This window comes from Sinocyclocheilus grahami, unplaced genomic scaffold (assembly GCF_001515645.1).
Source record: "Sinocyclocheilus grahami isolate Dianchi unplaced genomic scaffold, SAMN03320097.WGS_v1.1 scaffold373.1, whole genome shotgun sequence".
Classification (NCBI taxonomy): Eukaryota; Metazoa; Chordata; class Actinopteri; order Cypriniformes; family Cyprinidae; genus Sinocyclocheilus; species Sinocyclocheilus grahami.
Genome location: NW_015505552.1, coordinates 828213 through 854410, shown reverse-complemented (window position 1 = coordinate 854410; position 26198 = coordinate 828213). Strand labels below are relative to the sequence as shown.

The 26198-nt window shown below is 36.6% G+C and overlaps 3 protein-coding genes across 5 annotated transcripts in view; 1 reads left to right on the top strand and 2 right to left on the bottom strand.

Annotated features, from left to right (window-relative positions):
• Positions 1-369: 369 nt before the first annotated feature.
• LOC107549494 (lymphocyte activation gene 3 protein-like) lies at positions 370-3838 on the bottom strand. Its single transcript, XM_016230608.1, has 9 exons — positions 3751-3838; positions 3046-3092; positions 2741-2899; positions 2524-2655; positions 2217-2444; positions 1871-2115; positions 1594-1696; positions 768-903; positions 370-622 (listed from the first exon to the last, which is right to left on the bottom strand). The coding sequence occupies exons 2-9, from the start codon at positions 3077-3079 to the stop codon at positions 382-384; spliced, it is 1278 nt and encodes a 425-aa protein (XP_016086094.1). The 5' UTR covers positions 3080-3092; positions 3751-3838; the 3' UTR covers positions 370-381.
• Positions 3839-4604: 766 nt separating this feature from the next.
• usp5 (ubiquitin specific peptidase 5 (isopeptidase T)) lies at positions 4605-19059 on the bottom strand. Of its 2 annotated transcripts, none has more exons than XM_016230606.1 (20): positions 18734-19059; positions 18143-18271; positions 15510-15576; positions 15256-15383; positions 14966-15111; positions 14666-14850; positions 14439-14533; positions 14169-14362; positions 13443-13514; positions 12758-12848; positions 12472-12597; positions 12230-12383; positions 11972-12146; positions 11798-11886; positions 11474-11659; positions 7278-7421; positions 7045-7187; positions 5414-5564; positions 5228-5312; positions 4605-5112 (listed from the first exon to the last, which is right to left on the bottom strand). In XM_016230606.1, the coding sequence occupies exons 1-20, from the start codon at positions 18839-18841 to the stop codon at positions 5019-5021; spliced, it is 2562 nt and encodes an 853-aa protein (XP_016086092.1). In that variant the 5' UTR covers positions 18842-19059; the 3' UTR covers positions 4605-5018. The 2 variants fall into 2 exon arrangements, with proteins under 2 accessions (XP_016086092.1, XP_016086093.1); XM_016230607.1 differs by having other exon boundaries at positions 11531-11659.
• An 843-nt stretch (positions 19060-19902) lies between these two features.
• p3h3 (prolyl 3-hydroxylase 3) overlaps positions 19903-26198 on the top strand; it is a 13269-nt gene continuing 6973 nt past the window's right edge. The window contains exons 1-9 of one of the 2 annotated variants that reach the window (XM_016230519.1): positions 19903-20416; positions 20946-21124; positions 21244-21402; positions 22384-22570; positions 22788-22919; positions 23990-24132; positions 24306-24395; positions 24508-24560; positions 24636-24715. In XM_016230519.1, coding sequence (XP_016086005.1) covers positions 20128-20416; positions 20946-21124; positions 21244-21402; positions 22384-22570; positions 22788-22919; positions 23990-24132; positions 24306-24395; positions 24508-24560; positions 24636-24715 — 1312 coding nt within the window. In that variant the 5' untranslated portion in view covers positions 19903-20127. Of the gene's footprint in view, positions 20417-20939; positions 21125-21243; positions 21403-22383; positions 22571-22787; positions 22920-23989; positions 24133-24305; positions 24396-24507; positions 24561-24635; positions 24716-26198 lie in introns of both variants that reach the window. The other variant, XM_016230518.1, reaches the window with a different exon arrangement.

The following is a 26198-nucleotide window of genomic DNA, read 5'->3' as shown; positions in this document are numbered from 1 at the left end:
TTTCAAACATTTAAAGCAGGCAGGGTTAACCTTACAGTAGTACTCAACACTCATTACTGTCAGACTTTCAGAATTCTTCATCATTTAAATTAGGATTATAAGAATAATTTTTCTATAATAATTTATTTTCACAAAATCAGACTTTTGCACCTTTTTATTTTGAGATCATTCTGAGGTTAAATACAGATTTAAAACCATGACAAGAAATATTTTAATAGATATGATATTGTTGATTGAAATCAAATCTTTGCGCTATGACAGGAAACACAGGCATCTAACAGTTAATCTTAAAAAAAGAAAGCATATACATAAACCAAAATACGTAATTAAATTACGTAATTCCGTTACATGTAAATAGTAAAAACTCCATAACACTGACAATCATTGACTGTTCTTAAATTTTTTCAGTTTGAGTGCATAATATTCATTTTGATTTTCCAGCAACTTTATTTGCAAATTAAGCTTTTTTCTTTCAAGAGACTCAATGTCATCCTCAGGATCTACACTCTCTGCAAACCCTGTGTCTTGTGAGGGAGAAGGCTTATCTGGAGGACATGAGGAGAGGTCCTGAGATGATACAGGAGAAGATGCGTCAGATGGACTGGCTCCAGCATCATCCACACTACATTCACATGCAGAAAATATTAAAGAGTGCAAACATGTTTATTGAATCCGATGGGTATTTTTTTCCATGTCCATAGATTAAAGTAACTAATGTCAAGTTATAAAAAAAGTTTAACACATTAAATGTATAATTTTCTTCTTACCATCTCTTTAACTCCAATTTGATCAGTGCAGGGTCTGGAGCATCTGCAATGCCACAAATGGAAGGAATGGCTATTCCCAGTATCTCCTCTACTATTTTAGCGATCTCAGACTGAGGATTACATGGAAGGCCTCCACCTATTTGACAAGAACTCAGCTGCTGACCACATGGAAACAGTCATTTAATATAAAAATGGGTTTAATAAGGCTAAAAAATGTACCAGTGGCTCGCATGATTTCTTTGTATGCTGCAATTTCCTTTGCGTGCTGATGCCAAAACATTTCCACCTATTCTCACAATCCCCTGCTGAATTTTCCTCTTATTACCGCCTTCCATTTAATGACTGACTGCACTAGAAGATTTTTGGACCAGTTTGGTTTTCTTTTTGAATCCATTTTAATGGTCTGCAACTTTCTAGTCTTTCCTTTATATACAGCTGTGAGTGCAATTTAGAATGCTGTGATTCATCACCATAATTAATTAAATAGCATCACATTTGTCACAATGTTTACAAATTTGAGAGAATTTTGATATTGTACATTTAGAATACATTTAGGGTCTCTGTCATTTTCATGTATGAAAGAGACTTGTTCCCCATTATCACTTTTGCTATATGGAATGCAAAATCTTTGAAGCTCAATATTTCAAAATCACTCAGAATGCAGATAGAACCTTATAATTTCAAGGGGGTGAAATGTCCAATATCAATATGTATATAGACAGTACTGACTAATCTCTAACATCTGCCAGTAAATTATAAGGTTCTGATAAAAAGTGTGCATCCCAAGACTGATTCTGTTAAGCTGTGCAGTGTTGTTTTATTTTACCTGAAGGTTTGTCCACAACCCTCAATGTCGTCTCGACACTTAGACGCACTCCACCCTCAAACTCCACTGTACACACAAACGTCCCTTCATCACTGCTCTGCACCTGAGAGAATATGAGGGGAAATTACTGTCAACATACAACATTTAAAAAAAATTTTTTGGTATGGATTATTCCATGAAGAACCTTTAACATCCATGGAAACTTTTCAGTTGCACAAATAGTTCTTTATACAGGAAAATCATTCTTTAGATGATTAAAACAGTGAAAAGTATTCACATTTTTCAACGTGACATCAAAGTTGGTGCTGAGTTGCCCAGTAGTAAAGTTGACTTTTGATAAATCCTCGCAACTCCAGTGTAAGCCTTCATTTGGTGTGTTCGTCAGGGTTGGGAAAGAGACTTTGGGAAGGTGGTTAGCCTTCCATGTCCCACCCACAACACGCTGAAATACACTCTGAGGAAGAGAACAGGACAGCTCTATGTCATCCCCTTTAGAAGCATTAACAGCTGTGGTCTGGAGACCTGTTGGAGAACCAGACAAATGTCACTGACAGCATGAAATGTGAAGCATTATAGTAATAAAAAATACTCATTCTGAATAACAACTACGAAGGGGCACCAACCAACAACAGTCAATGTTACACTGAGCTTCAAGTCATCCTTGACTAGACACGTCCACTGGCCTGCTTCATTTGAAGTCACAGACTTCAGGTGAATTACTTGATTATTTTCATTATATTTTTGACCATTAGGTCTCAGCCACTGTACTTCCTTGTTTGGGTCTCCTGTAATGTCACAGTGCAGCTCTGCATCACTGGACTGCACCAGCACTGGGCCTGGTTTAACAAAGACTGGAGGAGAAATGAGAGTAAATATGAAAAATACAATAATTCTAAAAATAAATAGGTACAAACATAAAAAATATCTCACCTGACACAACATGCACAATGTGTTCTTTCCCTGACTGCCTACAGAAATAGTTTCCAGAGTCTCTTGTCTCCAGTCTAGGAACCTTCAAAATGTCTCCAGATACACTTGCTTTTGACGCAATATGGGAAAGACCTTTAAAATAAAAATCAATTACAGTGACTACTCACAAAATTTCATATTCAAATCATTTTTGGATTGAAAGGAGAAGAACTGATACCCCTCCGTCTAGTCCCACGTCTGCCATCAATGGTTAAGACCAACACGTCGTTCAATTTCCATTCTATATTACTGTTTGAATCCACTCCACACTTCATGGAAACCTCATCCCCGATTTGCTTATAAAACACATCACATTTCCCACACCATATACACAGTGCTGAAGGAGAGAAGGATGGAGAGCAAGGAGGGTTAAACACAGCAAGATGAAGAAAGCTCTACAGGCAAAGTATAGACTGCTTAAAATAAAATGTATAGTACAGCTTAGAATAATACAATGCATTTTATTAATTTATTTATGCTTACCAAGAAGAAAAAAGAGGATCTTGCAAATTGCCATTCTGTTCCTTTTTCTAAAAAATATAGTCAATGAAAATGAGTTTCTTTGTAAATAAAAAAAGCCTGGAGTTATATTAAGATTTCTTTTCGGTGAGAAAACCCTAACTAGTTTATTTTTGTTCATAAAAAGAGGCTCATGCTTTTACAAAGAAAAAAGAGCAAACAGGAAAAAGCATGTGACTATGAGCCACAAACGCAACTCACTTAACTCATTTTGTTTCGTTTTCATTCGTTTCGTTTGGTCTAGAAATATTCATAATTTCAACTGATTAAATTCGAATAATCTAAGATAAATGAAAAATTTAAATGACTTTTAAGCTAAACAAACTACCAGCAAAATAATAATAGAATGGCTCCAGATTGCAGGCTACACATACTTAAAAAACAAACAATAAAAATGTGTACGTCTAATGTATGCCTAATATACGCAAGATTCCCTTACAAATGAACATTTCTATTTGAATATGCAATAATATTACAGATTGTTGTCATTAAAGGATAGGATGACACATTTTCATAAATCCTGCAAAAATCATGTAATTATAAGAACACCCATCATTCTGCGGGTACTTATATATTTTTATCTGGATTTTCAATGTTTTTATTTAAGAAACCATTCGCTTATGCAAGTTAGGTATTTTTATAGCTGAACGCTCTTCTTTTCATACTCACGTTTGGATGCTGTTTTATGTTTGTTGACAAAGTTTGAGGTAAGTTCTGCGCATTTAGTCCAACTGGTAAAAACGAGCGTGTGCGGGAAACCAGCCGACACAAAAACCTGAACCTGCACAAGAAACTGAAATGAGGTATGAGAGCGGAAGAAAGCAAAAAAAAATTGTTTGGAAACAACCAATGTAGGGCAGAAAACGCCTCTCACATGCACTTCACTCTGGGAAATCCTTGAAATAAGGTTAGATTTGAGAATTAAGTTTATAAAAAGATTCACAATTACGTAATATGCAAATAAATTAATAAAAATAAATAATCGATGTCAGCATTTGCACATTAATATAAATATCGGCTTCTCAGTACCATCAATGTACATTATGTACAATGTAGGCTACACGTTTATAAAACCCACAGGACTTTGGCCACTGAACTAATTTACTTACAAAAGCTTATCAGCAGTGAAACATCACTTTAGCTTTCCGTTGTTAACTAGATCAATTACCAAATGCAATTCGTGCTCTTCATACACTTAGAAGAGTTTCATGCTTTTACATTTATCAATACTCAATACTTCACATGTTACTTTCTGTAATAAACATAAAATGTGTATTAATGCTGACACTGCATTTGGCAGAAAGTTCCTTAATACACACCCATAAGCAATACACAGAGCCAGAAGCAGCAAAGAGACACTTTTTTATTATTTTAAAGCAAAAATAACAAAAGGAATTCTTTCCTCCCCCCAAAAAGGAGAACAAAACATAAGGAAAAAAGTGAAACTGCACAACTACCTTTTGCATTCATTTTTTTAATGTAAAATTCCAATATTTAATATTTAGCTGTTTTTTTGTGATTTAGTGATTTAATTTACTTTCCATTAAACATTTGCAGGAACATTCTGAAACACATAAAGGAAGGAAGGTGGAGCTTAGCGCTAAAAGCGATGATGTCACAATAGCCACTATCCAATCAGGGGGAGGCAGGAAGGAGACTAGTGTGTGTGTGTGTGTGGTAAGGCGTTGTACAACATGGGCGTTTTGAGTAAGAACACTCTAATCCGCGCATTCTACATCTATTTTTTTCCCCCTTCTGTCATTATTACGGTTCTTGGTAGTGAATATATTTGATGGAGAAGTGCTTTGACTTATTAAATGGTGCATCAGTTTAGAAGCAGGAGTCTGGGCCTACTGTTTCAGTAGATCAGACACAGATGAGTGTGTGTGTGTGTGTGTGTGTGTGTGTCTGTGAGGAAAATACTATTTTAATTTACTCTATTCCACCACTCTTCGGTAAAAGTACAGATAGCCAAGGTCCTTAGGTGGTTTCTCAGAGGCACAAACTTTCTGATCGTTGAAGATTACCCACCTGAAAGAAGCAAAGAGTAACAATGAAAACATTAATATTGAGAAAAAGTGATATTGCTGTATAAGAGCTGCATATGAACAATGATAGAGAGAGATGGAGAAAGAACTTCACTCACTGGTGGTCCTTCTTTATGTGGCAGACATAATGACCACACATTGTGCTCGTTCCCATGTGACTGATGAACGCAAAAAGCTCATACTCTTCAGGACAAAAGAATGGGAAAGATGAGAAGAGAGCAAAATATTTATTAAATGGTGTTTTACAAAAATCACCATTTAATAAATACCACAGAAATGCATACTTCCTGGTCCGTCACGGACACGCGGCCCTGGAGGAGGTTCCCGACTGGCTTCACTTCCTCCCTCTGAGCGCCCACCCTCAGACACGTCCATGGACTCCAGATCATCCAGATGAGAGAAGATCCAGTCCACGGCTCGCTCGAGAACATTATTCTACAAATACAGAAATTGATAGATAGGATTTGAATCATCAATCTTCAATTAACAACATGGCCTGCCTGTGAAAGGAAGCAGAAAGCAGTTGTAACATACTGATCGTCAACCTTAAAGGGATACTCCACCCCAAAATGAAAATTGTGTCATTAATCACTTATCCCCATGTCGTTCCAAACCCATAGAAGCTTCGTTCGTCTTTTTCGCTTCGATCACAATTTAAGATATTTGGGATGAAAACCGGGAGGCTTGTGACTGTCCCATTGACTGCCAAGTAACCTTTTGTGGGAAGTCGTGGGGGAGTGAATGTACAGCACGATTGACTGCCAAGTAACCTACACATCACAGTAGCACCATTTTGGAATATGAGCCGAACGCAGGCAGCTTACGCTCTTCTGTGTCAGCCGCGCCACAAGGATACGTTTGCTACGTGTATTTACACTGTGATTTGAAATAAAACAGCACATCCTTGTGGCTCATATTCTCCAAAATGGTGCTACGGTGATGCGGACAGACATAATGGAGACGAATTGTTCAATAAAGTTATTATTTTTGTTGTCTTTGCATACAAAAAGTATTCTCGTCGCTTCATAACATTACGTTTGAACCACTGATGGCAGATGGACTATTCTGACTATGAAGAATATGAGCCGAACGCAGGCAGCTTACGCTCTTCTGTGTCAGCCGCGCCACAAGGATACGTTTGCTACATGTATTTACACTGTGATTTGAAATAAAACATTCTCCAAAATGGTGCTACGGTGATGCGGACAGACATAGAGACGAATTGTTCAATAAAGTCGTTATTTTTGTTTTCTTTGCATACAAAAAGTATTCTCGTCGCTTCATAACATTACGTTTGAACCACTGATGGCAGATGGACTATTCTGACTATGATTTTCATACTTTTCTTGACCTTGACAGTGTAATAACTATGGGACAGTCACAAACCTCCCGGTTTTCATCCAAAATATCTACAAATTGTGTTCCGAAGACGAACGAAGCTTCTATGGGTTTGGAACGACATGGGGGTAAGTGATTAATGACAAAATTTTCATTTTGGGGTTTCATTTTTCATTTCCCTTTAACAGGTTTCATTCTCTATTTATATTATGAAGTTTACAATTTTTGCTACCCAAATATCTACAAATTGTGTTCCGAAGACGAACGAAGCTTCTATGGGTTTGGAACGACATGGGGGTAAGTGATTAATGACAAAATTTTCATTTTGGGGTGGAGTATCCCTTTAACAGGTTTCATTCTCTATTTATATTATGAAGTTTACAATTTTTGCTACCTGTTACCAAAATTTAGAACCATGATTTGTGTGACTTTAATGCTTTAACCAGAGAATCACAATTTTAAAAGAAAGGTTGGGTTGCATGCAAAATGAGGGACAATACACTTTTAGTATCAGGTCTATGAATCAATAAAACTTCTTATATCCCTCGGGTTAAGAGAGACAGTTGCCGTGTCTCACCGTAGCTCTGAGAGCGCGAGTGGCCTGGTCTCGACTGAATCCCATAGAAACAATAGTTGCTAGATGTTCCTCAGGTAGACTCTCCGTGGGAGTGGTGCCAGGAGCAGAACTAGATCCAGGCAACACTAAAGGTGCTGAGAAATCTGCAGAAGATCACAGAGAATTTTACTGGAAATCTGCATTCTACTTTTAATTCCTCTTCACAGCTGACACTCATTGATGAGTGAATTTACCAGGGTCTTCCATGTGTCCCATCACCCAGTTCATAGCAGCATCAATGCCAGTGTTGCCTGTGTAGTACACGGCCTTCCGGCAGGCCTCCAGAGGAAAACCCATCTCACACAGCTGAGACACTGTGGAGTCATCCAACACTGGAGCTGAGAGACATACAGTGAGAGAGTGCTCTACAGACATGTTTTGATATCAACATTTCTAGTAGTAATTACACTGACTGAATGCCAATTAAAATGATTAATTAAAAATTAAACCCATGCTTAAAGGAATAGTTCACCCAAAAATTTAAATTTTCTGAAAACTCTCACACACAGATCACCCAAGATGAAGATGAGTTGATTTCTTCATCAGAACTGATTTGGAGAAGTTTAGCATTACATCACTTGCTCACCGATGGATCCTCTGCAGTAAATGAGTAGGGCTGGTGCTATCGATTATTTTAGTAATCGAGTATTGTACCAATTATTCCATCGATTATTTGAGTAATCGGATAAGAAGTCCTTTTTCTTTATTAAAGAGCAATACTAGATATACAGGAGAAAATAAGATAAGTCTCTTAAAATAAACAACTAATTGTTTCCTTTTTAGGAAAATAAATATTTTTACTGCTGAAATTGCATACATTACCTTTTAAACTAAACCCATTTAATGCATTTAATTGCCAAATTACATTCAAAATTCAAACACAAATATATAAATAAATAAAAAATACAAAAAAAATACAAAAAAATGAATCTGTTCCAATAAGTTTAAATTGATTTTTACATTTTATGGGCATTTTTACCTTTATAAAGCCTTTTTTTTTTCTTTCCTAAAAGTGTGCATCATCTTTTGAGTCAAATTCTTACATTTAATCAGTCAATTAGAATAATAAGACATTCGGGTTGTTACCAAACAAATGGCATTAGTATCAACAAAATTCATCTTTGTAATGCAGAGGAAACACAGAAGCTGCATTCGACGAGGCATTTAGATGTAGGCCTATTTACACTATTTAACAAAAATGAAAAGATACTTTAAATGAATTTAAAACCACCAGTAGGTGGCAGCAAGTCACTGTTAATAAGTGAGTCATTGTATACTATAACTGTATGGGGAGTGTGTCTGTGTGTCACAGAGAGAGAATGAGACAATCAACACGAATGGCGCTTTCACAAAACATAGCTAACTTAAAGACATCACAACTAGCCACCATATTGATTTACGGTCTTAAATGGTACGGTCTTCTTTATGCACCAAGAGCTTGTAACACTCCAAAGAGAAAGGAAAAATTGAAATCGCATCATATGACCCCTTTAAATATCCCTGCATCCCAATGTGCATACTATCCACCCTATCTGCCCTAAATAGTATTGAAAATGACTAATATCACATAGAATTTAGCATGTATAGCGTGCACATTGGGACGCATGTCCAGCGTTTATCGGGTTGTGCGTCAGTAATAATAGTCCGTGGGGAAACACAGTGTTCCGTGTGTAGTTACAGTAAATGGGCTAAACGAAGCCTTGAGGCAAATAATTTGCCTTGATTTTTTGTATTCGAGTTACTCAAGGAATCGTTTCAGCTCTATAAATGAGTGCCGTCAGAATGAGTTCAAACAGATGATAAAAACACCACAATAATCCACAACATGACTCCAGTTCATCAATTAATATCTTGTAAAGTGAAAAGTTGCACATTTGTAAGAAACAAATCAATCATTAAGACATTTTCTTCAGTGAAAAAGTCATCTCATCTGAATCAGGAGAGAAATATGCACAAAACAAGCACCATTTAAAAGTGAAAACGGTTCAAAACAGTTCTAACAAAATATGCTGGCAAATGGGAGAGAACAACAGGGGATGGAATTTTTCACTGGAATAAGCATTATTGTAAGCATTATTATAAGGATTATGGACAGCTATTTGGTTTAAATATGAAGGATTTAAACGGAGCAGGCCTTGATGCCTTAATGAAGGATTTGTTTCTTAGAAACATGCAGCTATTACTTCCTAAAATGTTAATTGATGGACTGGAGTCATGTTGTGGATTATTGTGATGTTTTTAATCAGCAGTTTGAACTGTCATTCTGACGGCACCCATTCACTGCAGAGGATCCACCAGTGAGCAAGTGCTGTAATACTGAATTTCTCCAAATCTGAAAATCTGCTGAAAATGTACTCACCCTTCTTCATCGGAACCTTTTTAGGTGAACTATTCCTTTAAATCCAAAATAAATTACATTCAACTGAAAACTAAATGGCTGTATGAGATATCATATATATATATAGAGCAAAAATGAATCTGTTCCAATAAGTTTAAATTGATTTTTACATTTTATGGGCATTTTTACCTTTATAAAGCCTTTTTTTTTTCTTTCCTAAAAGTGTGCATCATCTTTTGAGTCAAATTCTTACATTTAATCAGTCAATTAGAATAATAAGACATTCGGGTTGTTACCAAACAAATGGCATTAGTATCAACAAAATTCATCTTTGTAATGCAGAGGAAACACAGAAGCTGCATTCGACGAGGCATTTAGATGTAGGCCTATTTACACTATTTAACAAAAATGAAAAGATACTTTAAAAAACCACCAGACCACCAGTAGGTGGCAGCAAGTCACTGTTAATAAGTGAGTCATTGTATACTATAACTGTATGGGGAGTGTGTCACAGAGGAGCTTGTAACACTCCAAAGAGAAAGGAAAAATTGAAATCGCATCATATGACCCCTTTAAATATCCCTGCATCCCAATGTGCATACTATCCACCCTATCTGCCCTAAATAGTATTGAAAATGACTAATATCACATAGAATTTAGCATGTATAGCGTGCACATTGGGACGCATGTCCAGCGTTTATCGGGTTGTGCGTCAGTAATAATAGTCCGTGGGGAAACACAGTGTTCCGTGTGTAGTTACAGTAAATGGGCTAAACGAAGCCTTGAGGCAAATAATTTGCCTTGATTTTTTGTATTCGAGTTACTCAAGGAATCGTTTCAGCTCTATAAATGAGTGCCGTCAGAATGAGTTCAAACAGATGATAAAAACACCACAATAATCCACAACATGACTCCAGTTCATCAATTAATATCTTGTAAAGTGAAAAGTTGCACATTTGTAAGAAACAAATCAATCATTAAGACATTTTCTTCAGTGAAAAAGTCATCTCATCAGAATCAGGAGAGAAATATGCACAAAACAAGCACCATTTAAAAGTGAAAACGGTTCAAAACAGTTCTAACAAAATATGCTGGCAAATGGGAGAGAACAACAGGGGATGGAATTTTTCACTGGAATAAGCATTATTGTAAGCATTATTATAAGGATTATGGACAGCTATTTGGTTTAAATATGAAGGATTTAAACGGAGCAGGCCTTGATGCCTTAATGAAGGATTTGTTTCGAGGCAAAAATCAGTGGACAGGAAGGTAAATTGGAACAAGAACAAGAGTCCATACACAATTTCTAAACACATTTTTCTGCAACATGAAATTAGTTATTTGGAAAATAACCCCTCTTAAATGTCTGTGTACGTACTGGTGTGTGTGTGTGTGTGTGTGTGCAACTGGTTGTTGATATCCTTCATATTCTGTGTACTGGTCAGTTCACAGCAGTGATAGAAATGAATCTGTTCCAATAAGTTTAAATTGATTTTTACATTTTATGGGCATTTTTACCTTTATAAAGCCTTTTTTTTTTCTTTCCTAAAAGTGTGCATCATCTTTTGAGTCAAATTCTTACATTTAATCAGTCAATTAGAATAATAAGACATTCGGGTTGTTACCAAACAAATGGCATTAGTATCAACAAAATTCATCTTTGTAATGCAGAGGAAACACAGAAGCTGCATTCGACGAGGCATTTAGATGTAGGCCTATTTACACTATTTAACAAAAATGAAAAGATACTTTAAATGAATATTTCTCCAAATCTGAAAATCTGCTGAAAATGTACTCACCCTTCTTCATCGGAACCTTTTTAGGTGAACTATTCCTTTAAATCCAAAATAAATTACATTCAACTGAAAACTAAATGGCTGTATGAGATATCATATATATATATAGAGCAAACAAAGCTTTTAAACTTTAATGAATATAATACAATTAAAATAGACACTGTAAACAAAGAAGAAAGCAAAGGAAAAAAAGAATGAAAGACGGGCTTAAGTGACAGACAGATGCAGTCGGAAAGAGAAGAAAAGACAGACTGACACAGCAGTGGGGAGTAGAGAGAGTCGTCCTCCTCGTTGCCATGGGAACCCAGGATACCTTTAACCTCCACATCAGGGGTCATGAGAGGAGGTGGAGCCACCTCTGGCAAAAGCTCCTCCCCTGGCTGCTGTCCCATAGCATGGAGCGCGCTCAGATCCAGTGTGTCAGGAACGTCAATGCTCACATCTATTAAAATGATTACAAGAGTATATTAATATTCAGACAAGGGCTGTCAACCAATTAACAGATCAGTTTTAAATTATGTAATTATTTGTGCAAAATGAACACGTTACATTCTCAAACAGCCAAAAATATATAATTCACCTAGTTTTTTAGGAACCCAATCCAGGCCGAAGGTGAATTTCTTAATTTGGATGACAAGATGGTCAGGAAATGAAGCAAAGTGAGTGGTCCTAAGAGACAAAGAGATATAAAGACACTAATACAAACAGAAGAAAACCAAAGACTACTTAAGAATTAAATTAATATTATCATTACTTTGTGGCAGTGGTTTTGGCTTGTACTGCAGAGCTCCAGAAATCTGTGAGTGTTTCCGGTTCGCTAAGAGCAGCAAAACAGGCAGCAAATGGGATTTGAGCACGTGGTGCGGCAGGGGGAGGGGCTCCAGATGAATCCGCCTCCTCCCTGCGACGCTCTGCTTCGTGTAGCTCCTCTGATAAACAGAAAGAGATGATGATAAATGAGAGGAAGGATAAAACAGATTGGATACACAGAAGCATACTATGAGTGTCTTACCCATATTAGTTGCCTGGTCCATGGGAACGGGCAGCTGGACTATGTAGTCCACTCGTTGGGTATATTTGGCCTTTTGTGACTGCTGGCATACGATCTTCTCCTCCACTAGGAAGCGGAAAGCTTCTGAGGGATTCATGCCTGACCGACAGTTCCTCTGGCCAACATAAAACGCAAAATGAGTGAATGCAAAAGTAAGTAGTGTAAAACAGAGACAGCATCAGAGACAAAGTCGTCATCATTACCTCCACCATATTTATAAAATGAAGAAGAAACTCCTGCGCATCCTGCTGCCGATTGGTAGAGAACTCAGGGTGGCCTCGTCCAACCAGAGCTTTGAACATGCGAGGTGCTATGCCAAGCTGGTCACCCTGTACAAAGAAAGTCATATTTATAAATGGCTTTTCCTGAACAAGCAGAATGCATTTCTGTATTTTCTTGCAAAAAAAAGTCACATTCCTTACAAAATCTATTAATGAATGATTTAAACACAAATTTCATAAATGAGACCCAATATGTGTGTACACATACCCTGGGTTCAGTAGAGGTACCAGGGTCGTCTCCAGGGTCAGGGGCCGGCTTAGAGTACTCTCCTGACAGAAGGCCATAACCCAGCTTTGCTCTGATTTTAAAGAGTGGAAACGGAGGTAGAAAGACACACATTTTGGTTACTTTATAAAATCATTATAGTGTTTGAGCACTATGATTCAATCAAAGCAGATAATCATGTTTTTTCTCCTCTTTCTTTCAGGTAACAGGGAGAATTGATGTATGGCGACCTCTGCTGGATATATGATATTACTGAAGCCCCAGCAGTAACATCAGGACTAGAGTTCAGTCTGAAATGAAAAATTCTGTCTTCATTTTGTCACTCTCATGTTGTTTTAAACCTGTATGACACTCTTTCTGCTGTGGAACATGACACTGTTAATGAACACTAAAAAGTGGTTCCTAAAACTTGTACTGGTCTATATTCCAGGTTTTCTTAAGTCATGCAAGGGTTGTGTGAAAAACAGACCAAAATTTGTGTATATTTTAACATTGGGCATCAAGATGTATTTGACACCAGTGATTAGAAATGACCCCTGTATTGTTTAGCCAAAATGGCTTGCCAAGTTTAACTACATGGAAGTGCAATTTGAAAGCTACTGAAGAGAGCAAAATTTTGGGGGTGAACAATCTCTTTTAGACTAAAGTTTACATGACAGGTACTCACACTTGAGTCTTAAAATCCTGGGTAGGGTCACTGGGCGCCTCATTAAAGATCTTGTCAATGTTGGAAACGTATCTGAGAATCAATGAGAGAGAGAGAGAGAGAGAGAGAGAGAGAGAGAGAGAGAGGAAAAGATCAATTTAGTGAAGTGAAGTGACATGTGGCCAAGTATGGTGACCCATACTCAGAATTAGTGCTCTGCATTAAAGAATTTAGAGAATTTATTTCAGCAGCAATAGTTCTTTATAAACATAAAAATACACAAAACATCCATGTGTAATACACCACCATTCAAATGTACGGGGTCAGTACGATTTTTTTTATGTTCTTGAAAGAAGTCTCTTATGGCTGCATTTCTCTGAATAAAGTAATATTATGAAATATTACAACTCAATTAAAAAAAAAATTGTTCAGCAGCCATTACTCATGTCAGTGTCACATGATCGTTCAGAAATCATTCTAATATGCTGATTTGGTGCTCAAGAAACATTTCTTATTACCAGTGTTGCAACAAAAGCATTTATTTGAAGAAGAAATCTTCTCTAACATTGTCTCTTTAGACCAATTTAATGCTGAATAATTTCTTTAAAAAAAAAACATCTTACTGCCCCCAAATCTTTGAACTGTAGCGATTATAGATGTTTTTATATCCATGAAATAATGCTGAATCATCATGACAAAAACTCTAGAACAACACAAAGGCTGACAAACATTCTGAGAGGCACTGACTTGGTCTGGAAGTCTGGGATGGTGAAGAGCACTTGCATGACAGAGTTGAGGTAGCAGCTGTTTCCCAGGTTCTTCATACCGGTGAGCCCCGGGCCCCACAGTGGCCTCAGAGTGGAACCTGACTCCTGAATCACCTCCCACTCTCCCACACGCTGATTCACTGCGATCTCCAGCTCAGTTATGGTTCTTTCCGTCTAACAAAGAGAGAGGGAAACACTAAAAAAACTGCTTCTTAAGCAGTTTAAGAAGAGATTTTTGAGATGACTGTACCTTTTCCATAGTCATCATATCGATGCCAAAGTGAGAAAGGTGTTCTGGAAGCTTAGAGTCTAATACCATATCATCTTCGTCATATGAATAGACATCTGCAGAGACAAATACATCACACAATGTCATCATAAATATAGCCCTAGTTAACAGTAAATCACTTAAAACTTTACTGGCTTGAAATATTCAATGTCAGCATGATTAAATTCAATTTTGTGTGACAATTCCACCTGCTCCGTCAGGTGTTATTGTGCCGAGTTTGACAGCCAATGGGTATCCACTCTGCTGGTAGTACAGGAGGGCATGGTTATTCCCCCCTGAGCCATCAAAATATTTCCGCCCACAAAAAACCTTCCCGTCTGTCAGATTCATCCATAGGTTTTCCTGTAGGTCACAGACCTCACACTTCCAGCCACTGAAAGAAAGAAAGAATGTAAATTTAAAGAATCACTTACTCTCGCACTTTCTCCTGAGTCCTGAGCTTAGCTGTACATATCAAATGTGTCTACAACATTCACACATGTATGCACCTCGGAGGGATTTTGACCCCATTGTCAAGTTGTTTAAGTTCAGCTGCGTATTTTGACTCCTGTCGCACTTCTCCGTCCCACTGCTGCACCTGCAAAGTGTGTGACACTGAGTCTGCTGCCTGCAGCCCCGTCATCGACAGAGACACCTGCAAACACGAAAGACACCAATACAACACAGCCAATCAAAGTCTGCTCTGTTATAAAGTATAAAGCATTCACTTAATTATGACTATATGTTATTACATAGTGAAAAATTATTTTTAAAAATACAATAAAAAAAAATGACTCACCCGTTCCCGAACAACATCTGGCATCGACGCTAGATCCTCTGATGTCACTTCCTGTCGGTCTGGGAACAGAACCACATTGACCTCTTCTTCATACTGCTCCTGCTCTACATCAAACCCTCCCTCAATCCCTGCAAGAAACACATGCAAACTTTTCAGCCTTTTACATTTTATAAAATAAACATACTCACAACACAAAACTAAAATGTACTAAAATATGAAGCAAAGATTGAGGGCTAAAGAATGCAGGTATTTACCGATGGCTAGTCTTGTGGGCTTCTTTTTCGGAGGGTCACCTGATCCAGAATTGTTTTCATCCTCCTTCTAACGCACAGACAAGGTTAGTCTATATTTGCCATGAATTAGCATATTAAATGCAGTGATATTACATGACGATGTAATATGTTAAAATATTTTCTTTAATACCACACGTAACATTTCTTCTTAAGGTTCAAGCATTTTCTTTTATATCATATTAGTTTACAAAGACATAAATAAGCCATGTGTATATTCATTTCCAGAAAAAGTCTAAAAATGCAATAGAGTGCAAGAGTAATTGGACCAAAAGACAAAAGTTCATGATTTTTGGTTCTATCCATAATTTGCTAATTGGATTTTGATATGTGGGAGTGGCACTCAAAAGTGGAGACAGATGAACGTGAGCTTGCAAGACTAAATGATTGGAGAAGTCCTGTATATGACACCAAAGAAAAGTCTGTAGAGGTCATTGAGGATAAAACAATTTAAAAAAATTGAACATAGGCATGAACTAACTCAGTTAGGTTCTCTTCAGTGTTTTATGGAAGTGGGAGGGAACTCTTTTGGCATGTTTTACTGGCCGTGATTCTCGAATTGGTTGAGGTTTCTTTGGAGAATCATGGGTAATGTAATTTTTAACTAGGAATTCCAATGTTAAACATGCTTATTTTAAAATATCAGTTGAAATAGTCTGGGCTGATGGCTTCAACAAAAGCATATATCATTGATTAATAACCTTTTTGCTCACAGATGGTCAGGCTTTAATGGTTTATAAATTATCGTTAAAAAACAATTCCCCTATGGAGAAAATAAATGGGATTTTTACTTCCAGAACCCAACTGTTGAACTTAAACATTGCTGTTTGTCCGACCAAACCGGATACAGACATGCTGGACCAATGGCGTGAGTTTGGGGGTGGGATTATCTGTTTGTCTGGCCAATGAAAGACAGGAGGAGTGTCCAGGAAACCTGTTTGACGCCCATAATTTTTTCTGTTTGGAGACTTCAAATATTTACGAACGTTTACTTAAACCATGCATGATTATTATTTATCAGTGTTGGGAAGGTTACTTTGGAAATGTAATAGGTTACAGATTACAAATTACCCTACTTAAAATGTAAATTTAAAGTAATGTAACTGATTACTTTTCAAATTTTCTAATGTTTTCAACTGTTTATCATTTTCAAACATGTAAACCAGGCAGGGTAAACCTTACAGTGGTACTCAACACTGATTACTGTCACACTTTCGAAATCCTTCATCACATGAATTAAGATTATATTTAAATTTTAAAGTAGACATTGGATGCAAAATTCACTTTTACATGGTGCATATAAATGTATCTTAGCAGTGTGTGGACACAACCACCCTACAATAATAAAAATCCATTCACTCCATTTTTTTAATCCCCCAAAATCCTAAACAGTATCAATTATCAAGCCGTTTTGATTTTTATGAGCAGTATGATGTTATATTGTTCAGTCCCTGCCCACAACCGCTAATGTACTGTCCAATATTAGCATATTTTCGCCCTCAGCCAGTTGTACATGGTTCATCATTTTCTCCACGCTCCAGCAGCTGTAGCGACAATGTCTTGTAAGCAATGCAGGTGTTTTGTAGTTTTGTGATGTAGAAGAACATAAGAATCGTAATTTTTTTCCCAACATCAGAGCCACTGAGGACGCAGTGCATTAGTTTTGTTTTTAATGGTAATGCGCCACTGAATACACCTAAATTTGTTTATGTCTGCGCAAATCATAAGGCAGGTTTTGTTAAAAAGTTAAAACTCAAGGATAGATCAGTACCCATTGTTCGTGATCCAGCTGCATCTCCAGAAGTAGTAAGTCTGACACTTTATATTTTTTATGATTATTTGCAAATCGCCTTCCAAGGAAGAAAGGGGCGGGTGAGCAGAGCTCATTAGCATTTAAAGGGACATGCCCCAAAACGAGTTGCTGTGAACAGAGCAAGGTAAAAAAGGGTGTTGTTTTACATGACCACTGAGGGACTTTAACCAAAGTATGTTGCAGACCGTTCATGAAGACCCTAAAGAATCATACCAACTTGTGGAAGATCAATGTCCCCTTTGAAGTACAGCCACTACAAAACCAGACTTACTTTGAGATCATTCTGAGGTTAAATACATATTTCAAATCATAACAAGAAATATTTTATTAGCTATGATACCGTTTTTGAAATCAAATCTTTACATAGCCATGACACTAAACACTGGAATCTAACAATGACTTGGAAAAAAACAGTTAATCTTTAAAAAATTAAGCATAGCTATACATAAACCCATAAAAGAGTTATTGAATAAGCATGTTCTAAACTCCTGAGACATTGGTGTTTCATATTTTAGAACAGTCACTGCAATTTATGAAAGAAATCAATTAAATCTGTATGTGGGGGTGTGTGTGGAAAAAAGCAGATGTAACCTCCTTTGTAATCCTTAACATTTTCATAAGTAACTGTAATTTAATTACACATTTTTTCTCAGTAACTGTAACTGATTACAAATATTTTTATTTTGTAATTAAATTACGTAATTCTGTTACATGTAACTAGTTACTCCCCAACACTGTTATTTATACATGCGCAGAATGATGTGTCACGTGTTTCTGTGCTTACCTGTGTTTTCCGGGTCCGGGTGATGTGCAGGTAAGCTCTCTGACCGGTTTTGGCGTGGTGTCTTTCTACATACTTACTTCCAAAGCCGAGAAAGCTGTTCATGCAGACATACAAGCCTCCCTCACTCTCCTGAAACAAAAAGAAAGAATTGTTTGAACGAAATACTGTTGGTCAGCACCACGCGTTCAGTGAGGCTGTGGCTGTCTCACGCGCATGATAACAGTTAACGTTACTGAAGCACACAGACTCATCCAGCAAAGAAACTCTGCAGCTACTAGCTCATGTTAGCGTTATAACTAGTTCAGAGCTAGCTAAAGTAGTATACATAAGCTGATAGGCTAAATCAAGGGAAATTAGTGGTTTAATCAAGATGTGACCAAAGAGTGCAGAGTCAACATTACGAGGATGACTCATTTGACATAATGAAGGAAAAGAGTGCAAACTTGTGCACTCAATGAGCGCTAGTTAGCAAATATCACAAATAAGCATAATAATATAAGCAAAACAGCAACCTTGCGCAAATAAAAAACACAAAAAGAAATCCCGAAAGTGCGCGATGACTGTGCAGTCGCATGCTGCTGCTGAACTCACCGGGCTGGAGAACGAGAAGGCGCACTCGTCTTTGTGAACACGATCTCCGGGCCTCGGAACCCGAATCGTAGACAGAACCGACATCAAAATCTCGCTAACCTCCGTCATTATCTGGCTAAACACGATTGGCCTTCACACGCTTGCTCGCCTGGGTTTTTTGGCCCCCGCTCCTGAAATACAGTCCGCTTGATGTCTCTGACAGCCCCCTTCTTTCGCTCAGTTTCCCTCAATGAAAAAAGCTGCTGCTGATCCAGTGTGTTTCATTCGAGGCCAGGGGCGCTGCACACACTCTCACCGCACGCATTACAGCAGCAAGTGTTTGACCGTAAAGAGCCAAAAATGCGCGCATATGCGTTTTACAATCCCTACTTAATTTAAACATAAAATGCTAATATGAGCATTAGCGTATTGCCTTCCATGCAAGAGTTAAATGATCGTTTAAAGCAGTATAGCAATCTCGGCATAACAAATACTTTCTTTAGCAGGTCACCACTGAAGAGAAATAAACCTTTTTTAATTCTCATTCAATTGTGTATTACGGTAAAATGGAAGCCATGACAGTTGTCAAAATGAGAAAGCGGAAATTTTTACCTCGTGTAAATAACAATACTGGCCTCATGCGGCTGGGAGTGTAAGTGCGCGCAAAAAGTTTTGCGACAGATTGCAACTACAAAAAAAGTATGTGATGTATCAAATATATGGATGTTGTTGCTTTGGGTTAAGTGTAGACGATTACTGGTTATCATGTAATTGGATTTTATCCTAATATATTTAGCCTATATATTACAATATAAACAAAACAATGCTTGAAGTATTCCTAGTATACGTTATTTCTAACTAAATGAGGATATATCATGTTATCTTCTTTTTTATATAAACTAATTATGTTTACAACAAGCTAAAACAAACCCTAAACACCGTCTTGTTTATTAATAAAAAAAACTTGCTGCTTTAAATGCTCGAGCTCTTTAAAGTCTGGGGGATTCTGATTGGCTGTCAGTGATTGTATTGTTTATCAGCTGGAAACAAATCGTTCGTAAATGTTCACAAGGGACATTTTTTTTATCTAGTTATTAAAATTAATACTTCCAATGATTTTAATATTTTTATGTGGGCTAATTACTATAGATTAAGTCAAAGTCTCGAACCGTACGACTAAAATCTTGTTTTAGTAACTAAGTAATTATATAGTAAGTAAATAAATATGTAATACAAAATAATAATGCACCCATATTCACTTGATTTATGAGCAAATTTGTCCTGGAACAGACACATTAGTTTTCCTCTCTCGTGCTGTATATTTCTCGCTGCCAGGCACGTATTCCCTCATTCCTCTGTGTGACCTCCTCCCTCTTCTCCTCACATCCCAACTACAGTCCCTGCGTCCCTGCGTTATGGCGCTACACTCAAACACAAGCCCTGTATACGTGGCGTTCCTCTTCTCTCTCAACTATGTCTTTATGACTGCAGGCAGCGGACTATCTTCAGAGAGCTCAACCGGACTTTCTGCCCCGTACGATGAGCTCTATTACCGCGGGGTTCGGGCGTATTTTAGGGAGGACTGGGAGCGCGCTGCGGAGTTCCTGGAGAAATCCATTTCCACGCGAGACAAGCTCCTGCAGACCAGACGAAAATGTCACGACGAGTGTTTAACAGCAGGAGATGACAAAATCTCCAAACTAGGTAACTGCTAACTTTTTGTGCAGCTGCACAAAGTGTGTTTGCGCAATCTTCATCTCAGTGTGTGAGTGTTTCAGTGACCTGGAGTAACTCATTCATTTACAGTGATAGTACAGTACTTTGTACGACTAATGCAACAATACAAAACATGCTTTGTAAACTAGAGACTGGAATTTTCCATTACTTATCCAGTTCAGTGCATGTTAATACACGTTAATGAATGTTAATGTGTGTGTGTGTGTACCTGTTTTTCTATTCTGGTGGGGACTTAAACCTGAATACACACAGACTCATGGGGACTCGTGTCACGATGGGGACCTAAATTGAGGTCCCCACGGGTAAACAAGCTAATAAATCACACAGAATGAAGTTTTTTGAAAATCTAAAAATGCAGAAAGTTTCCTGTGAAGGGTAGGGTTGGTGTAGGGCAATAGAATATACGGTCTGTACAGTAGAAAAACCATTACGCCTATGGAGAGTCTCCACAAGGATAGCAAACCAGACGTGTGTATGTGTGTGTGTGTAGACGAAGATGATTTCACTCTCTGGGACCTGGGGATACTAGACTGGATCCAGGTGCGGGCTGAGTGTGTGAGGTTCTGTATGGGTCGAAGCGTCTCTCCTGCTGCTCTGCTCCCAGTATCTTCAGACATTGAGTATGAATTTGGAACACGCAACCCTTACAATTACCTGCAAGTCACCTACTACAAGGTAAAATGACCAATCATAGTGTTTAAAACATGAAATGAGGCAACATACTTGGAAGAGTCTGAGTAAACATACCCTGGTTTGTTTTGTGAATTTAAGCTCCCTCTTCCTCTGTTATACAGTTGGATAAAATGGCCAAAGCAGCTTCAGCTGCTCACACATTCTTTGTTGCCAATCCAAGTCACCTGGAGATGAGGAACAACATTGAGAAGTACAGGAGACTGTTAGGAGTGAAAGAAGAATCCTTCCTGGACAGAGAGAGAGAGCAGGAGCAACACTGGGTGAGTTCAATAGAAGGGAATCTGCAGTCTGCAGATCAGAATTTGTATTGTTAGCTAAAATTATGATATTTGAAATAAAATAAAATACAAATATTAGATAAAACCTTGAACCAAAAACAATAAACAAAAATTAGAAATGCTGCTTTGGTAACTAACTGAAGTAAATAAGTTGAAGTACTGAAATTAACAAAACTAAAATAAAAATGCATATAAAAACTATAAAAAAAATTACAAAAGCATGATTATTAAAGTTTAAACTAAAATGTATTCATTCATTCATAAATATGAAGTACATAATAATTTAAATAATTTGTATATGTAAACAATGAACGACAAATGTAACTTTCAGTTATTTATGACAGGCTTAATTAACTGTGTTTGTGTCTGGTATATATTAAAATTAGCAGAAGTGATGCTTATTAGAATTATAATGAAACAAGGGTAGGAAAAATAAGATAAAGCTTCTGCCTACACATTTTCGGTTAATATGTAACATTACCTATTTATGTATGTATTTATTATGGGAAATTGTGTATGAGGATAAAAATAAATCTTGATACAGATGATGATACATAATACTAAAATAACACTGTTGCAAATGTCATATATTGAGTAAATTGAATTCCATGTGCTCAGTGTGCATACTGATGTCTGAGCAGCTCTCATAACTGCTGGCAGTGTAATTGCATTGTTGTGAATCATAATAGTTATTTTGATTTCCAGTGTGTTGTGCAGAGTGTTATTTTGGTGATTCTTCCCCCACTGACCGAGCTGTCTTTTGTCTTTGAGACAGATGTCTGGATAATGTCAACTTCTATGAATTACATACTTGCTCTACACCTCACTGTCCTCACCTACACCTCACAAGTCTCTTTTTCTCACTCCTTTTGAAATTAACAGCATTAGTTGTCCTGTATACCGCTGTTCTTAGTTACTCTGCCATCTTCACATCATTTTGTAACATTGTTTGTCATTTTTTAGGAGATGTATGATGCAGCCGTTCTGACTGAGAGCTCGTCTGATTGGGTGAAGGCAGTGAAGAAGTGGAAGGAGTGTGTGAATGAGACGCTCAAGCAGACAGAAGAGTGCAGAGCTCAATGTGTGATGGCGTCCCGGGTCATTCCAGAGGAGCCAGACAACGTTCAGGGCATTTATGAGAGAGCTGCAGGTGAAAAAGGATGTTTATTTACCAAGTCTATCAAGTTATTGCAGCTTCTATTAGTAGTATAATATCAGGTTATTTCAAGGAATAGTAAAACTCCAATCTTATTTGCAAATGATTCTCTTGTTTTTAAACAGTTTAAAGGTGCTTGTTGCACCTTTAATGGCATATTTTGGCAATTATATAACAGTTCAGTGAATTCAGTCTTTCTCTGTTTCTTCAGACCTCTCTCTCTCCTTGCTGTCATGCAAACAGATGTGTGTGACCTTAGTGTCAACGCGACCTGGAAGAGTTTCTGCTCTGGAGGACTTCCTGCCCTTACAACTCGAGCACCTACATATTGCACAGTTCAAAGGTCAGATGTCATTAAGACTGTACTGATGTTTCCTACCCGTGTTTAGTGACACATTATTTGGAATATTTACAAATGATTTATTATTATTATTCTTTAATTCTTTATTTTTCAGTGTTTATTTTTGGAAATATTTATTTTGTTTCCTTTTCGAAAACATAATTCCACTTGGTTGAATAAAGTTGATCTAAAGGCACCAATGTAATACATCAACACAATGGTACATAATACAACTTAAATTTGTGATTTTATTATATATTTTTTATCTTCCAATGTTTTATTTGGGTTACACTTTATTTTAATGTGTCCTTGTTACAGTGTAATTATACATTTAAGTACTGAGTAATATTAATTAACTACATTGTACTTACTAATTTCTGATCTGTATACCGTTTCAATGGCATTGTCAAAGACTCTAACGTTCTAATGACTCTATATTCTTTATCTTATGAAGCAAATGTGAATAGCATTGTTATTTTGCTATTATAGTATTTAATAATATTTTGAATTAGCTTTTATTTTTATATTTTCATTTTAAATTTAGTCTGAAATTTAGTTTTTATGTGTGTTTGTCGTTTTTTATTAGTTTTTGTTTTTTTATATTTCTTTTTAGCTTTAAATAAATTTTATTTTCATTTTGGTTTTTAGTCATTTTAGTACTTCAAACTTTGCATTTTTATTTCAGTTAGTTCAGTTAGGTAACATTTGTGATTTTCATTTGTTTTTTAAGTTGAAGCTTTTCATCTAATATATATATATAAAAAAATTACATAGTATTTTATTGCACTGTAGAAGTGGATTAGCTTTTTCACGTCACATCTTGAATTGTCATTTAATAATAACCAGTTAAATTCTCTTCTTGACAGTATCTAACAACTGGAATCAGATCATATCTAATCCTAAATGTTTATTTTTATTTTAGTATTCTGACTACTTTTATTATTACTTTCAATTATTATTTTAAAACTATATATATATATATATATATATATATATATATATATATATATTTATTTGTTTTTTTAATTGGCAAAAATGATTTTTAATTGTTACATCTCTTTGGTGTCCTGCAGCTGGTGACCTGAAGGGGGCGGTGGAGACCCTGCGTTCCTTGCTGTTCTTCTACCCCACAGATTCAGACTTCCTTAGTAATCTGGAACTCTACACTCAGACTCTAGAGGGCGACACAGAGGCTCAGGAAACAGGCCCCATGCAGGTATGATGCATTGACTGGTAGAGTAACTATGACACACGGGAGATGGGGTAGAAAGAATACTGTTTGCATTTATAGATGGGCCTGTCTGTTAGATGGATGGATGAATGAATAGATGAGTCAATGGTCCAGATCAATACAGACTGTAAATGACCACTTTATCTTTTTTCTCAAAGGAAATTGCCAAGTATATCAGCAGAGCTTTGCAAGAGAAGAGACTACTGTACTTTGGGATGGCAAACTTGGACTTTAAATTCAGTGACCCGGTATATACCTCTATGCTGTTTTTGAGTTTTTTTGTCTTTCACCTCTCACCTTTTGTTCCCCTTTCTGAAACTAGCCAAAAAAAGCTTCAGTCTCACTGTCTGTCCCCATCAGGATCTGTGGACTCCCGAGGACGTTGTGCCCGAATCCCTGCGAGAAACCTGGAGGTGAGACAGAAAAAATATAGAAAGGGATTGGTGAAATAAATTTCCTGGTAGATTCAAACGTTTCTTTCTTCTCAGAGTAGAGAAAGAAAAACTTAATGAGAAACTGAAGCAGGGTGAGAAAGTGGAAGAAGTGGATGACAGTGGATTTTATGCAGGTACGAGCACTGTTTCTGTCCGTCCAGTCCTGTAATGTGTGTGTATTTATATACCAGTACAGTATATACATACACTACCAGTCAAAAGCTTTTGAACAGTAATATTTTTAATGTTTTTTAAAGAAGACCCTTCTGCTCAACAAGCCTGCATTTATTTGATCTAAAGTACAGCAAAAACATTAACATTTTGAAATATTTTTACTAGCTAAAATAACTGTTTTCTATTTGAATATATTTTAAAATGTAATTTATTCCTGTGATTTCAAAGCTGAATTTTTAGCATCATACACTCCAGTCACATGATCCCTCAGGAATCATTCTAATATTCTGATTTACTGCTCAGAAACATTGATTATTATTATTAGTATTATATTGAAAAAAGCAGAGTATATATATATATATATTTTTAGGTTCCTTTGATGAATAGAAAGTTCAGAAGAACAGCATTTATCTGAAATATAAATATTTTGTAACATTATAAATGTCTCTGTCATCACTTTTGATCAATTTAAAGCATCCTTGCTGAATAAAAGTATTAATTTCTATCATTTCTTTCCCAAAAAAACCCAAATAAATTATACTGACTCCAAGCTTTCGAATGGTATAGTCTATAATGTTACAAAAGCTTTTTATTTCAGATTAATGCTGATCTTTGGATCCTTCTATTCATCAAAGAATCCTGAAAAAATGTATTCAACTGTTTTAAATGCTGATAATAATAATAATAATAATGTTTCTTGAACAGCAAATCAGCATATTAGAATGATTTCTGAAGGATCATGTGATACTGAAGACTGAAGTAATGATGCTGAAAATTTAGCTTTGATCACAGTAATAAATTACATTTTAAAATATATTCAAATAGAAAGCAGTAATTTTAAATAGTAAAAATATTTCACAATATTACTGCTATTGCTGTATAAATGCAAGCTTGGTGAGCAGAAGAGAATTCTTTAAAAAACTTTATAAATCTTACTGCATATCTTACTATATATACAGTGGGTACTACGGAAAGTATTCAGACCCCTTTACATTTTTCACTCTTTGTTATATTGCAGACGTTTGCTAAAATCATTTAAGTTAATTGTTTTCTCATTAATGTACACACAGCACCCCATATTGACAGCAAAACACAGAATTGTTGACATTTTTGCAGATTTATTAAAAAAGAAAAACTGAAATATCACATGGTCCTAAGTATTCAGACCCTTTGCTCAGTATTTAGTAGAAACACCCTTTTGATCTAATACAGCCATGAGTCTTTTTGGGAAAGATGCAACAAGTTTTTCACACCTGGATTTGGGGATCCTCTGCCATTCCTCCTTGCAGATCCTCTCCAGTTCTGTCAGGTTGGATGGTAAACGTTGGTGGACAGCCATTTTTAGGTCTCTCCAGAGATGCTCAATTGGGTTTAACTCAGGGCTCTGGCTGGGCCATTCAAGAACAGTCACAGAGTTGTTGTGAAGCCACTCCTTCGTTAGTT

Bases quoted from the DNA above. Each gene is read 5' to 3' on its own strand.
- LOC107549494 (XM_016230608.1), bottom strand. From the start codon at position 3,079: ATGGCAATTTGCAAGATCCTCTTTTTTCTTCTTG. The intron at 2,900-3,045 runs GTAAGCATAAAT...TCTCTCCTTCAG, and splicing joins GATCCTCTTTTTTCTTCTTG to CACTGTGTATATGGTGTGGG. The intron at 2,656-2,740 runs GTATCAGTTCTT...TTTATTTTAAAG, and splicing joins ACGTGGGACTAGACGGAGGG to GTCTTTCCCATATTGCGTCA.
- usp5 (XM_016230606.1), bottom strand. From the start codon at position 18,841: ATGACGGAGGTTAGCGAGATTTTGATGTCGGTTCTGTCTACGATTCGG. The intron at 15,384-15,509 runs GTAAATACCTGC...TGTTTCTTGCAG, and splicing joins GCCCACAAGACTAGCCATCG to GGATTGAGGGAGGGTTTGAT. The intron at 12,598-12,757 runs GTATGTGTACAC...TTCTTTGTACAG, and splicing joins GTACCTCTACTGAACCCAGG to GGTGACCAGCTTGGCATAGC.